This window comes from Parus major, chromosome 1 (genome assembly GCF_001522545.3).
Source record: "Parus major isolate Abel chromosome 1, Parus_major1.1, whole genome shotgun sequence".
In the NCBI taxonomy this organism is placed as follows: domain Eukaryota; kingdom Metazoa; phylum Chordata; class Aves; order Passeriformes; family Paridae; genus Parus; species Parus major.
Genome location: NC_031768.1, coordinates 97060018 through 97075975, shown reverse-complemented (window position 1 = coordinate 97075975; position 15958 = coordinate 97060018). Strand labels below are relative to the sequence as shown.

Genomic DNA, 15958 nt, shown 5'->3' with positions numbered 1-15958 from the left:
TTTTTTTTCTCTCCATAAATTTGTCTCATCCTTTGATGTCTTCATCCACTTCTGCTGTTAGGTATTGGCCCTCTGTACTGTGGATATTTTCCAGGTCTATCTCTTTCAGGACCTGATACAGCTTTGGGGCTCTGTGTGCTTCAGAGTTCCAAGCTCCTTGGCACTGCTCTGTGTGGATTTTAAAGGCTCCTAGAGCCTGTGTTCTTGAGAAGGCAGAAGTGTCTGACACCTAGAGGCAGACGCATCAACTTGCTTTATTGTTTCCTGCAGCAACTACTTAATGATTCCCAGAATATAAAAATAGATACCCACTCTATAAAACTTACCATTTAAAGAGTTTAGTCTTCAAATGAATGTGCACAGTGTAAGTGAAGGGTTTGGGGAAATAAAAAGCTTTTTGTGTTTGTAAAACAGTTTGTAAGGATGGCAGTGGAAAACACAATAGGAATGTAAACATAACAGAGAGTATTAGAAGGAAGAAATCCTCCCTAGGTTTATTGTTAGAGATGGTTTTATAATATCTTTGTGGACCTTTGAATACAGCTGTGTACAATGTTATTTACACTAATAGAGGAATTGAGATATGAGACGTATTCCAATATTGTTAGAGGAAACTTAAGGCTATATGAAGATACTGCTAAGTCTTGTGATATGTACAATTACTACTATAAATCAGCTGTTAAATTATTCTCCAGTCATTGCCATAGACCAGTCACAGAAAGTTCACAGTGTGGAACAACAGATCTGTTCTTGATGGGTAAAAACAATTAATCACCAAGTGTGCAAGTACCAAACACAATCTCATTTCAAAAGTATTGAAGTCAATATAGAATAGCTGTACTCTGCTATATCTCTATAGACAGTGAGGAGGTCTTTTAGGACTGCTTGAAAGCTGATGCTTGTTTAGAACAGGATCAATTTTTACTGGAATCACTACCATGTGAATGCCGAGTACCAACTTCTGCAACTCTTATATATTGTCTTCAGAAGAGCAGATCCATGAGTGGCAGCCTGGACCTATGTCTTGCTTAGTTTATAAACATGCTTGGCAGACAGTTTGGAACACTTAACCATTTCATACCACTGATTAATATGTCAGCTTTCCAGGATATTATCTCTAATCATTCTTTGTTCCCCCAGAATGAGAAAGCAAGTCTCACTTTATGGTTACATATTTGGTTCATTACCTATTCGGTTCTCCCCTTTTTTATTATGAATCAAGCCCATTAATCTGATGGGGTCATCATGAATGGCTTCTACTTTTGCTGTGTTTTCAGCCACCAGCTGCTCACTATTGAGGTAAATAATTTTGGAAGCTGCCATGGGATTAGATGATCTTTCTTCCTCATTTTCTTCTAATGAAGGATCTTTCTTTCTCCTTGGTTTTCTGCGTTTTCCCTTGACACTGTGATCAAGTGAGGCATAACACATCTGATTGGCAGACTGCACCTGAAAGAAAATTCATGTTAATGCTCAGTAGTTATCCTTGCTTTAAATTTATATCTAAGGCTTCAAGTATGTCTACACTAATCATAATTCTTCCTGAAATTTGCCTAAACTAGCTGTAAAGCAGTTTGTTAAAAGTACAAATGATTAAACTGTGGGAGAATGAAAAACAGATCAATATAAGCTGATGGTAAATGGCTCAGTGGCAATGTGGGAAAATTTATCAAGGTACCATTGGAAAAATTCTCTGTGGGAAGGAGGGAAACTGATGTAATAAATAAGTCCAGGTTCTTTGGGATGCAAAACATTATTTGATCTGGTTTTCTTCTCATTTATTTTTTAGTTAGAATACGGTTATTAGCAACATTATTAACAGGCTTTATCTGTGCAGAAAACCAAAGATGGATGATTCTTGTCTGTAGATATGATCTCATTTCCAGTGCAAAATGTATGCTTTTTGTGTCTTTCTCTTGGCTTTTTGTGCTTTTCAAGCCAGACCATCAATGATTACTGACATTGGAATGTCTAGATTAAAAGGTTGTTCTTTTCCTGCTGGAAATTCCCTTTGAAAATCTGAAAATCAGTCCTTATGAAATATGTGTCAATCGACTCAGGAAATTGATGCTAGGAATGGTTCAATGTCAGGCAAGTTTCATTTGAAGCTTGCATGCTTTTAGGCAAGCAGGTATCTCAACAGGTACAGATCAATAGGTAACAATCTTTGCCTGGTTAAGGCATATAGATTTTGCACTGGACAGAAGAAAGCCAGTCAACCTCATGAGCATCAAGTGATGCAGCTTGTGTTTTCACTTACTTGATAACTAAACCGAATAAAATTAATTCTTTACATAAGCCATGGCCATGGATGCAAATTTAATTCCAAGTGATCTGCATATCTGTGACTGAGCTTTATTATGCTGTATAGTGTGTAACTGAACTGTCTGTAATTATGCTTCCTTATTAATGACTCAAATTGAATGGGGCATCAAGTTTGTACTGAAATGCCTTGATGAACTGAGATATTAATGCATGGTAATTTTTGTGACAGTGTGAAGATTTTTGTTATATATTGTTATAGGATAAATAAAGGAGCTCTGAGGCAGACCATGTTACCCGAACTCAGAAATCTATAACTAAAATTAAAGATACCTGTAGCTGGTTAACTGGTCTTTGAGGCTGGGACTTCATCTGCTCGTAACAACATTCTTCTGTAATTTATCAAAGTAGAAAAATCTTTTTATTAAGCCACACTACTGAGTCTTAAAAGATCAGACCTACAGTCTTTCTGTTAGAGAATGCATTCCCCCCAGTTTGCTTTGGTAGGATGTTTGTGCTTGTTTTGAAATCACACACAGATCTCTCTCCCTCTAATTACAGAGAGGTAAATAGCTAAAGAACTCAGACACATACTGTGAAAATGAAAATCATTTTGTGTTCATATGAAGGAGAGGTTTCTCATAATTCACTATATGGGCATCATTTTAGAGTGAGGGAAGGACTTCTCACAATTAAGAGGTAGCCACATACTATTTTTCAGCACAGGCAGCCTTTTCTTTGGCTGAGAAAGAGGTTGTGAGTTGCAGCATCTGGTAATTAAATTCTATTCCTGAGTCTACTTCAGTTTTCTGTAAATTTGGTTCTAGTGATTTTCTCATATCTCATTCTAGCCACCAGTAAAACAGATTACTTCCTTACAGTTTTCAGACTTTTACAATGTCACTGCATTTGAGTATTGGCTGATTAAATTTATGCAAACTGTGCATGAAAAAGTTGGGTTTGTTTGGGCTTTTTTTTTTCCCCCTGCAGTTCAAGTGCTTTAGTTTTGCTTAGCCCCAATTAAAGCTTGCAGAAAATGTTGTGTTCTTGTTACTTAAATAATACTGCCTTAACTCTATAAGGGCTTCAAGAGACAAACTCTCGGCACAGCTAGCTCTCGCTGCAGTCCTGTGATGTTACAGCCTTTAATGTGGTGTCTCTCTGCCAAGGATTGTTAACTTGAGCACAGCAAAGCAAAGCCAAGCTGTCTGCCCACCATTCAGCTGCTGGGCTTCAGCACATTTGTCAGTGTTGCTGGTGATGTGTGGATAGCAACAGCAGAGAACTGGTATGTGTTTGTTTCTGCCTGCTTTGTGGGAGCACTGACCTTGGACCGTGAGTAATACGTGTTTTAGATTGCTTTAATAGGCATGGATCAAGCTCTTGTTTCAGTTAGTGCAGCTTTACATTTAGACAAGCTCTTTGTTTTGAGATACTTGGCTGAACAGGACCATATGGACTGTAAAAAATCAAATTCTGTATGATATCTGTTCTTACAAACAGTAGTGCAGTATGAAGGTTTGCATTTCTCTCCCAAGTATATTTTAATGATTTCAATTATATCAATAGTTGAAAAGATGTAGATTCTCAAGTTTGCCATTTGAGAAATGCAAAATATGTCAGTCAGTCATTTTTAATCATACATTTTTATAGCCACTGTATAGACACATGTTCCTAAAATGAAGCTTACCTAAAATATCTTGATTGAGATTGCCATAAACTGGATAATCTTCTGTGTGATAGCCATCATAGCTACAAGGGGAATGAAAAAATACTTCTAATTCACAGAATATGCTTTATTTAACCACCCAATATAATAAGTCTATTTTAACCCCAGGACAACTCTATTTTAGCACATGTTTTATGCACATATGCAGATTGTGCATGTATATTTATATATATAGCAGACTGTATGTGTCTTACAAACAAGATCCAAGATATCAGCAGGGGCAGAATTGGCAGTATGGGCACTCTCAGGAGAGATTTGTTACCTAGCCCAGAACTGAGCTCTCCTTTCCTGTCACTTCATCAAGCACAAAGCTATTCTCAAGACTACTGCATGATTAAGCTACAGTTTGAGGTAGGGTAAGAAATGTTAGTGATCACTGAAAGGAACCCAGTTCACGTCCTCTAAGACCACTGCAATACAAACAAGAGCACCATATGTGTCTCTTGGGGTGATGTTCTTAAAAGGGCCCCTCTTGGTTCAGCTAAAATTCTTCTGTCAACACAGAGAAATCTGAAGCAGAGTTCAGCTTTGAATTTTTAATTGTATGTTGTGTTTTACTACCTGGTGTTACTTGAAAATGTTTCTAAGTGGGTTTGTGAAATGGGAATTGTTAGTGGGAAAGCGCTGTGTAACCTTCCTAGTGTACCCCTATATTACATCTTGTCAAGGGTGTGAAGTCATGCTCTAACACCACATTCAGTATTTTTCATCTGAACAGGCAATAATGGGCAAATAGAGACTTCCCAATTTCAAGAAAATTTGTCATTGAGAATTGGTGTGGGTAAAAGGAGCAGGAGTTTGTATTTCTGTTTCAAGGGCCTTTTATATTTGGGTTGAGATGAGACTATCCATTTCTGTTTCCTAAAATTTGGGCTTTGCTTGGGGTATTTTTCCCTGTATGGCATAAGAGTGAGAGAGACTTGAAACAGGTTTGTGTAACAGATCATGAGGTATCCTGCAGCTGTAAACAGACTGTTTCATGGCTTTTGGATGCCATGTGTAAGAGATGGTTATGAAATGTAAATACATGTAAATTATTGCTCCACAAGTATTAACTATCAGACTATAATTGTCACTGTTTTGTGAAAGCTGAGAGTTCTTTTAAATTATTATAGAATTATTGACTTTAAGTGATAGGTAATGGTGGTTTAGCTCAGTATCTTGCACTTTCAGAGAAAATTATAGTATTAGCATGTAATTATTTCATTGTTGATAAAATGATTGGAGGATGTATTTCACGTGAAATTTTTTCTCTGAGTTTTTTTGAAAACTTTTTTTCTACAGCCAACATTTCCAGGTACACTGCATGAAATACTGAATTTTCCTCTATGCCATCCCTCCAAAGCCATCTGTCATTATTTATTATATATTTTACCCTTGCCAGAAAGAAACTTTTTCATTCAACTTACCTTGGATTGTTCTCTTCGTAGTCTTTATCCATTTTAGCTGGAAAATTTATTTAAAAGAAAAAGTTAAGAGAAAATGAAAGGTTATTTTAGGACACTTTAGATAATTGTCTCAACAGGCAAGCTTTTGATCTTGTTTTAGAGAATACAGTTAAAATCTCTGGCTCTCAGGATCTTCAGTTGTCCCTCTACATTTCTCAAATACTTTTGTCAAATACAAGAAATATTTGTGTTGTGGCCCTGTGCCGTGGCTGCAAAGTCTACATTAGTTTACAGTACCAAAAACTGTATTGTATCTCATGCGATTCATTTTTTATTTCCTGCACTTTCTGCTTCTTGCTCATCTTTTTCTCTCAGATTTTCTCTGTCTGGGGAGGTGAATTGTGTTAATATTACAAAGTGATGGTTTTATTTGTTTTACTAGTTCTGCTGGCATGTCTGAAAAAGAGATCTTGTGATCCACACAGATGAAGAAACTGAAGCAGAGATGCAATGGCTACAAAGAGATTTCATGCTAGAGCTTGATTAATAATTTAGGAATGCCTGACTTTAAGCTCTGCTCCAGGACTCCAGAGTTTACCACAGTAAGCTTCAATTTGATGAGTAATGCAGCATCAGCCACTGACCTAAACCTTGGTCAGTTTTGTAAATAACTCTGATTCTTCCTCATAGTAGTATCTGCCTAGTAGCCCTAAAACACAAAATAAACCAAAAAGGTCAATCCACACCCATCCCAAAACACTCCAGTAACTCTCTTAATATCCTGTGATTATCTGATTCTCTAATACAGGTGCAGTTTTCCCTGAGTAAAGGGAATGGTGAGGGTTGTACAACTTCCCAACCACAGAATTGCATGCATAAGTTGCACTGACACAATCTGTCAAAAAATAGAAGTTAATTTCAAACAAAACCAGAGTATGATTGTAGCCATATGAGAGACACATTGGTTTAAGAAATAAGTAGAATCCTATTATGAAGAGCAATTAGAAGATTTTTCCAAAGTCCAAGGCATAAAGTCTGTATGAAATCAGAAATTCAATCAAGCATTCAGGAATTTGGGGAGGATAAAATTTCCTCAAATGTATTTTGCATCAATGTGTCTACTTAAAATAATTTTTAAATGGAAGTATAAATAAATAAGCAGGAATAGGAAAAATATAGTTCCTAGGAAAGGAAATTGCAGGCATAAAATAAATTAAAGTATAATAAATATACATAAATTTAAAGTGTATTTAAAATATACTTTAAAAATTTCGTCAGAACTAAATTCTTCTTGTTCTGCTGGTTTGTCTTCAGAGAATGGATTTGGGTAGCTGTTTTTAGCAGTGGATTGGTCAGTTAGCAATCATTCTGTAATCATACCTGACTCTCCTAAAAATTTTTTAAAGCTTAATCCTCTCTACTAAAATCATTCTTGCCAAAATAGAAGTCAACTCAATATCTCTGAGTAGGGATGGCTTTAAACACTGAAACTCAATTTCTTTCAAAGAGACATTGCTTACCTTGCTTCTTTTTCATACAGTGTAAAATATTCAATGTCAATGAAACAAGCAGAGCCAAACTAAGGAAGGCCAAAACTCCCCAGACAGAAAAATGGCAGTCCATTCCTGTAACTGAAAGAAAATTTACTGTTTTGTTGTCTAACAATATTCTTTGTGCTTGGCTGAATTTTGCTTTCTGTAATGAAAGCTGCTATTTTGTCGTTTTCTCTCTGACAGCTACTGCTATACAAGCTAAATAATTAATATCAAAACCAGATGCTAAATAATAAGAAAGCAACTTTAATAAACTGTTAGCAGAAATACTGTTTCATAGGAATTCAGCCAAAGATTAAGCTATTGGTTTGCCTGTAAGTTGCAGTAAAAATCAGAAATTAATAAAGAAAAAAGCAATTTTACTGAATAGCTTTGAAATTATTTTTGCAGTTGTCTTTAAGTTAGTATTCGTGGTAAATTAAGTAAATTCTTAGCTAAATTCTAGAGTTCATGAAAGTAGTTCTGAATTTAGTCAAAACAAATTTGCTGGATGTGTCTCTGAATAGCAGCTAAGACTGTAACGTTTTAACAATCCCTCCAAAAGAAGTCAAAATGTGCTTATGTTTTCTAGCATTGTTTCCCACCTATTAAAACTGCTTGTACTTATTTTCTTGCCTGAGAAACCAGAGGAAGTCAGGGTAAAGGATAAGCATCAGCAGGGAACCAGTGGAGCCCCAAGTATTGCTGCAGGGAAAAGTTCAAACAGCTCCTGGAAGATCACTTGGTAAAAGGTAGGTGTACTTATTTGAACCAAGTCTTTTGCTCTAAACTTGCAATAAGAAAGACAGGAAAGAGCTCACCTGCACAAAATCTATTTTTTTCATTTAGTTAATTCTTTGATTAACCTAGATCATACAAATTTTCCACCACAAACCAAACCATGCTGAAGAAAAGAGCGTGTTTGTGGCTGTCTAGCGGCCAGAGTGATCAGCGTTGCTGCGAATCGCCTGCGAAAGCCTTCCTTGACAGAGGAAGCACCGACACAAATAAATGAGTGGAAGGAGCTTGCAGCTTGATTCTTGACTTTCCCCAGAGGCATGTTTCATGTTCTCTGAGATTAGGAGTGTTTGAAATAAAGCCTGGTGCCCAAAACTAATGAGGTCCTCTAATAGTGCATAAAAAGAGATGTGTAGCTGGAGCAGAGCAGTCAAGGGGCTGGATTGGACAATATTGACCCTTAATGCATTTTTTGTTGTTTTTTGACATATCTGGAGTCCCTCAGGAAGCTGACATTTTGGTTTTTTCTAAAGTAAAGCTGAGTTAGAGGAGTAGAGGAATGCACTTTTCCATGCTGCTGGCCAGGGAAGGGTGGCAATGCATTTGTTCCTGCTGAGAAGGCAGAGCTTTGTTCCTTGACTGACCAGCTCCAGCTCAAAACCTTCTTACAGGTTTTGACCCCTCGTTGTGTTGGTGTTGCCAAAGCTCTTTTTGTTTCATTATTCCTACCCCCAGATGTTTTTATAATGACAAAACAAGATAAGATAAGCCCTGGTAGTAAAAAATCACAAATCACCTGGGCTTCTGGGATGCAGGTTTCTTTCCTGATCAGAACTCTCTTTTAAAAGGAACAAAGCAAAGCAAATAAGTTGTCATTTTCTGTCAGACTTTTTAACTTTTTTTGCACATGGTACTTTCAGAGACCATTTATTCTTCTTTTTAAATTAAACATCCTGTTTCCCTTCCTTTCTACCACTTGAGATCTCCCAAAGCTATTTGAGAGTTCTTTCTCACTGCAATGCTACTTTTCATGTTGTAAGGCACTTTTCTGCAATGAGATACAGAGATTCATGAGGAGAGACAACATCTCCATGGAACAGCTATACATCATTCCAAATTTTCAGGGAAGGAATTAAAAGAATGGGTGATCCTTTGCTGAGAAGATGTTGTCAGGGTGCATCAAGAAATCACCAGTCTTTGGAACCTGGTTACTGTGCAATTAGTCACTTGATATTGCATCCCATGAAACCTGTCCAAAACTACAAGTCTGTCCAGGACAAGAAATTTCAAGTTTCATTGTTGTGCCAAAATAATCAGAATCATCTCTCACTCTTCTCCTGTTTTTTTATATTTTCTGATGTGATCAGCTTCCATTCTTCTCATGTTTATTTCATTTTTCCTTTCCTACAAACCCTTTTTCCAGTGAGCAAAAGCAGTGTTGTGACCTAAGAGAAGGGAAGTAACTGTGATAGAATCACAGAATCAGCTGTGTTGGAGAAGTCCTGTGAGATCTTTGAGTCCAGCCTGTCACTGAACAACACCTTGCTGGCTGCACCGTGGCTCTCAGTGCCACGTCCAGTCCTCCCTGAAACACCCCAGGGACAGGGACAGGGACTCCACCAGCTCCCTGGGCAGCCACAATGCTGTAGTTCATTAGAATAAAAAGAGTCAGCAGGTACCTAAAATACAGTTATGATCTAATGTTGTTCTTTTTTCTTCATATAGAATGTTGTTAGTTATCTCTCTGATTCAGGAATCCAATTTTTCCCTGGTGTTTCCAGAGTAGAAGGAAAACTCTTAGTTTCAATTTGACTATTTTCAGTCCTTAACTGGCCCACTTTTTGTTGACAAGTATTGTTTTCCTGTTTCAGCTTTTGACTTAAATTGAAACTATTATCTGGAAAATAGTAAAGGTTGGACAAAATTTTTTTCTTTTAGTTTTCAAGTTCAAATTCTATAGTATTTTAGCAATCCTACTTCTCAAGAACTTTAAAAACATTATAGGAAAAAAAAAGATATTAAACTTGGATTCCTCATAAAACATGCTAGTGTTTTTACATCTCACAGTCTATAGTTCTTTCTTAAGCATGATTTAGGAAATTTCATGGGTGTGGGTAGATTAAGAAAAGAACATTTAAATTCCTTCCTGGATGAAAACTACTTAGTTTATTTTTAAATTTATTTTCCACAACACTGACTTAAACATCTGCTTGTGTTTCAGTAGAATGTATACAAACATATGTGTGACTTCAGTATATTTTTGTTTGTTTGTTTTTGCAATACTAGCTATTTGTTTGTTAGACAACACTTATAGGGGCGAAGCCACAGCAGTTTTTACTTCCCCCATAAAAACATAGTAAACACCTTGACTGGAGATGTGCTGTTCTGAGAGCTCTATGCCAATCTGACATTAGTCTCAATCTAATCATATTACCCAGATAGAAAATATGAGAAATTCCAATTTTATAGCCTAGCTTTACAGATACCAAACTCCCAGATCTTTCCCGTGTCGTCTTGTTCTTATAGGTGTTTCTGAAATGCTGCTTACATTTCTAACTGCATTATTTTGATATTAACTACTTTGACAACAGCAGCATTAGAAGGAAAGCTGATTAACTGTATGAAGAACAATTTGTCCCCAGAGATAACTGTACTGCTCTCCCTAAATGTACAACAGCAGATGCAACATCTCACAGTTTAACAGGTTGTGCTAAAGACAAAAATAAGATAAGGAGACTGTAGATGGTGAGTGAGAAATAAACAGCCAGTCTATTAGACTAATTATATTCCATTTTGAAATGGTGTCTTTTAGTCTAATCTCTAATTCTCATTCAAGCCATCTATCTTCAAATGGAGCAAAACTATGTTAATCTTTTTTTGTGTAATGTGTAGTTAGTCCAAAGCACCCATGACACTGTATTCAGGGCCATTCTCATTCAAGCCATCAAGCTGACTATTTTAAAAAAAGTTTGTTGCATCTTTTGAAAAAAATCATATGGAATAATTAGGCTGCTTGGGAATAGGGCACTATGATTCTCAAACAATGAGCTCAAATTCTATCAGGATTTTCTGTGACAGGAAAACTTAAGGATGGTAGTAGTTTGTTACAAGACATAATACTGAAGTGTTCTTAAAGTAATGTGTTCCTTTGTGAAAGGAAAAAGTTCATTATATACCCAAAGGTTTCATGAGAGGGACAACAATTCTTGTTATAGTACTAGAAGACTTTGGGATGCATGGGTGGAGAATATATTTAATAATTATAAAGATGACAGTATTTTGATCAACTAATATCATACTCTCTCTAGTATTAATGGTATGTTCTTATGCTGCTGTTCTTCCATTTCTCTTTGAAAACCAGGTTAAACTTGGGGTAGCCTCCAAATAGAACATCTGTTTTAGGTAAGTTACTGCATTTGGATAATGTTTTTACTTTTCTGACTTTAGGGATGGGGTAACTCAACAACTCTTAGTGTATTTTACAGTGTTATAAAGTGAAGATACCGTATTCACACCACAAAATACAAACAGAAGACCTTCTAAATATGTAGTTAATTGTGCTTTTTCTCTTTAAAATTCTATTGACAACTTTCTCCACCAACAGAGACAAGACATGGGAATAAAAAGAGTTTGGGGGATTTGTTCTTAAGTTTTCTCTTTATAAGGTTCATTACACTGTCACTGGAGGGCTGTGAGAGAAAAGAAGGTAAAAAACCAACCAAACAAACAAATTTAAAAAACCCAACCAAAAAAAACAAAAGCCTCCAAAACATTCTAACCTTTCCTGGATGAATTTCTGCTATTCATTTTATTGCAGCTCAAAGGAGTGGACATAATCCCCTACCTACCTGCAGGAAGTGGAGCCAGATTTAACAATTCCTGTTGGATATTTGTCCTCTTAACAACATAAGACTAGGTAGCAGAAGTGCTACATTTTGTTCCTCCTTGCTCTAATGAATTTTGCTTGGAGAATCACAAAGGATAACAGGGAAATAGCATACTTGTACCAGGTTTTTGAACTGAAAAGGAGTGTGAGGAACACAGATACCACCTTAGCTGGACATGCCATCTGTGGTAAAACATTATCCACAGAGGCAGATTAATTGCTACCGGATTTATGGTGACTATCTGGAGCACAAAATAGTTTCTTTCCTTTCTTTCCTCTTGTTTTTGTCTACAAATTTGTTAGAGATTAGATAAAACTGTCTTTCCTCCCCCCTTCCATTTAAATGTTGTTATAAATAATATTTTATACTAATGGTCCTCAGAAAAAGAAACTCATTAAGAGACTGATGAAAGTTAAATTAGCATTAAAAATGCTTCCACCTGTGTGAGCTTTTAATAAAGGATTAATTATCTGAAAAAAGATTCCTTAAACTGCAATTAATTAGTGCACAACTAATTGCTTTGTAAGATATCAACGTCATACTTCAGAAAGGAAACAGCACATTATTTTCAGCATAAAACTAATGCTAATGCTTAATCTTCGTTACCAAACCTTAATTAATGAAGGTTTAGCACCCTGAGCCACCTTCTTGGAAGACTGCTAATCTACCATAGTGTGGTTCTACTACCCCTATGCTGACAAGTTTAAAAAATAAGTCTTACCTGGTTTTGTTGTTTCTAGGAATATTCCCCTTTATTCCCCCTTTATCCAACAGGAAATCAAGTTATGTTGGCAGATGTTGGGTACTCTTTTTGTTTGGAACCTGGCAGCATGAGCCTGTCTTTAGGGTTGTCGTCAATCTCAAATCTCTCCAGTCTTTTATTTTCACCTCCTTTCTTATAAACAGGAAATGTGGTTCCGCTTTTACAAGTTAACGTACGTTCTCCTTCAGTGTTTGTCTCCAAGAGAGAATTAAAGTATTTATGTGTACCTTTGTATTTATTGTCTACCTGTCTTGCCTCAGAGGAACACACACAGGACTATTAGTTTTGTTTGTGATACAAACTTGCTTTTGGAATATTCATACTCACACTCTAAGTTTTCTTGGGTTTAATGTTATGTTGAATTCAACAAAAGTATTTAGATACTTCTTAAACTAAATTACAGAACTATTTTACCTAGGAGTGCTACGTGATCCTTCCTCTCTTGGATGTTCTAAACCAAGTCTGAAAAACATTGTTGAGAGTTTAGCAACAACAGAATTCAGAGGCATGATGAGGGAATTATAACACTGCCAGCTCTTGAAATTCAGGTTAGAATAACATAATGCCATTCCTCCATTCTTTAGAGTTTATGAATCTGGGGCCGCAGTCCAGGACAGCTGTGGAAAGAAAGGATAAATCAGCGTGTGGCTTGTGTATTTGTCTTTAGAATTTAATGAAACAAATCTGTATTTAGGTAGAAAAACCTTTTTATTCTCAGAATCAGAGGAGCTTCTTCAAGAGGAAGCTTGCACACTGAGCACTGTCAAAGAAACCTTCTGTTAACTTGTGATGTTTTAGGCATAGTTTGGATTTTGGGGTTTTTCTTCAGAAACAGTTTTATTTCCTACAATGTATAACGTAGAAGTAGGAGGGGTTTCTTAGGACAAAAATGTGAGTCACATGACCATGTTTGTCTTTTTGGAATACATAAACTGAAATAGCCCAAAATGTAGTCTAAGGAACAATGTAAAGCTCTGCTCTTCAAGAAAGACTCTAATGTGAGAAAATGTTCTCTGCAATCTGGGTTTACTTGGGATGCTATTACTTTGGATTATTATTTTTGTATTAACTGCCTTGAATCAATGCTTAAGAAATAATTTACTGGATTAACATTTTATTTGAACATGAAAGAACAGATTAGTCTTGATTAGTATAATATATCCCATTCAAATCTAATAGTGATATACACTTTTAACTACTCAGAACTTTATCATAATGAAGTGAATAGAGCAGGAGGAATTAATCTGAAAATAGTCAAAATGGTGGGAATTCTTATAGAAGGATACTGAACCAAGAGAGAAACTGGAAAGGGTGGAAGATGTGCACTGTGAAAAGGAAGACAGTTGCTTAGTTTCTCAGCTAAGAGCACGAGGAGTAAATCTGAGATCTGCAGGGGATTCAGAATAAAATGCTTATCAGCCTGAACAAGAAGCTTACAAGAAATAAACTCCTTTGGAGGTAATTAGGAACATAATGGAAAGGTGAATACTGCAAATGTAGCGGGGGATTTCTGGGTTTGTAGTGTTCCCAGTGTGTTAATAATTCTGCTCTCCAAGAGCAAATCATTGCTGTACTGTAGCAGCTTTGAATGTCTGCAAAAGCAAAGTCTTTTGGAATAAATGCAAACTTGGTATGCTATTTTGGGCAACCTGCAAGAGACAGAAGGCTCTGTTAGATAGCAAGAAAATATTCACTTCAGGCAGTAAAATCCATTGTGAATATGAGGCTTCTTTTTTCTTCCTTTCCTTTGTATCAGTGCAACATTAAAAAACTTAGGGAGCAAGTAGACAGCTTAAAGTGCTGTTATTCAGGATAATAGAGACAAGGACAAATCATGACTATATTTGGAAAGACAGGACATAAGGTAATGCTACTTCATCCCCCACTATTGCATACAAAGGCATTTCTTCCTCTTTTTTTTAGTCCCTCAAGCTATAAATTCCTGGGTGTAAATTCTGGGAAAGTGTCTCTGCCTGCTTAACTACTTATGTGATCTTTGGTAAACATATGATGCTGGTATCTCTAGAAAAGAGTCTCTCTCAAGTGGACATCTGCCTTGGCTGGGAATAGCTCTTGCTACTGAAGTTCTTGGAGAAGGTGAACGGAACATGATTAAATATTGATGTGCACAGATGTATATGAAGGAGTGAGTCTGTGCTGAAATGGAGTCAAGCAAACAGTGTATAAGTACATTTTGTAATGCATGTAAAGCAAAAAGTTTTGCTTTTCTGAGACTGCAGAATGCATGTTTATTCTGGCTTTCTGAAGGTGGAATAAGTTGCACCGCTGATAACACCATCAGGCCTCAAATGCCTACTTTCTCTATTACTATTCAAATTACAATCTTTCTTTGAAAAATCATATCAGTTTCTATGCTAAGTGTTGTAGTGGAAATCCCCTTGCAAAGAATGTAAAAGACACTGTTTGTAGTAGGAGTCTTGAAAAGAATAGGTATTGCTGCAAGATGTAAATTGTATTTCTGTTTGAAATGGAAATCTACTTTTAATAATGAAATTTCAGAATTCTCTGGGCAAAGTAACTACAGAAGAAATGTTTTTCCTTGGGTTTATGCTGAAATGGAGTCTGCTCTCGCAGTTCTAGTCTCACAAGCATATTGGAGAGTTAGAACTGCTCTTTTAAGCTGAGTATGTGACTCTTTGCTTCCATGTCAGGTGCAGACCTGGTCTCCTTGTGCAGTGAACACAAACGAGGAACAGTGCTACAGGAGAGAGGTTGGTTTAAAATAGCTGCCAGAAAGAGAGAGACCTTTCGAGTGAGCTTCAAATGCTGCAGAGAGCTCTTCTCTCTCTCAGTGAATTTTGTAATTAATGATAAAAAACTAATCAGGGTCCTTTTTGGATTGTAGACAAGCCTGCCTTTAATCACCATTTTACATAAAACTTTTTTAACACTTAAAAAAAAAGTGTTAAGCAGAATGCTGTCTCATTAACTACCTCTAAAATTGTGGCTCCTATTAAAAGCAGTATTATGGGTTTCCTGTGGGGAAACCACTGGGTAGGTTTCTTTTTCTGAATGCTACAAAACCTTATTATCAAGGACTATAAAGAGAAAATTTCTTATCTTGATAATTCTGCACTGAAAAATTTCCATTGAAATCTAACACTGCATACTTGTGCAGTTTTGGGTGGAGTTTTCTGTGCTGCACACTTTGAGATAGAGCAGTCCCTGTGTACTTAGCAGAGAGAAAACAAAACAGATGCCACTTCATTCAAAACCAGAATACAGAAATAAAATGTGGCTTTTCCATTGACTTCACTAGATTTTATTCTCTGTTCAGATAGACATTGTATCCTGAGAAAGAGGTAGTCTCTAGTGATTTTTCTTTCAATAGCTACAATAAGAATGAATTTCCTATTAAAGTGCTATAATCCATTTACCCAGTTTTAGGATTTTTTTAGCTCCCTCTTGACACACTTACACAAGAGTGTGGGAAAATTCTTTCCCATGGGCAGCCAAAGGCCTGGACCTGCAACTACTCCTCTTGTGAGACATCCTTGTGAAGCCAGCAGGCTCCATTCTGTGCTTGATAGCAAGCTTACAACTCTATCAACTTTGACCAAAGTGCAAGAGGAATTTGTGAGCAAAATAGCAACCTTAAAACTGAGCTTGTTCTTTTAAAAGTTTCTTGGGACTACCAC

General features: G+C 36.5%; 1 protein-coding gene across 2 annotated transcripts; it reads right to left on the bottom strand.

Moving 5' to 3' along the window:
- Window positions 1-12410, bottom strand: LOC107211284 (T-cell receptor-associated transmembrane adapter 1). 2 transcript variants are annotated; one of them, XM_015643138.3, is made up of 6 exons: window positions 12258-12410; window positions 6900-7010; window positions 5401-5437; window positions 3953-4014; window positions 2596-2654; window positions 1-1449 (listed from the first exon to the last, which is right to left on the bottom strand). In XM_015643138.3, the coding sequence occupies exons 2-6, from the start codon at window positions 7000-7002 to the stop codon at window positions 1168-1170; spliced, it is 543 nt and encodes a 180-aa protein (XP_015498624.1). In that variant the 5' UTR covers window positions 7003-7010; window positions 12258-12410; the 3' UTR covers window positions 1-1167. The 2 variants fall into 2 exon arrangements, with proteins under 2 accessions (XP_015498624.1, XP_015498634.1); XM_015643148.3 differs by lacking the exon at window positions 6900-7010.
- Between the last annotated feature and the right edge of the window lie 3548 nt (window positions 12411-15958).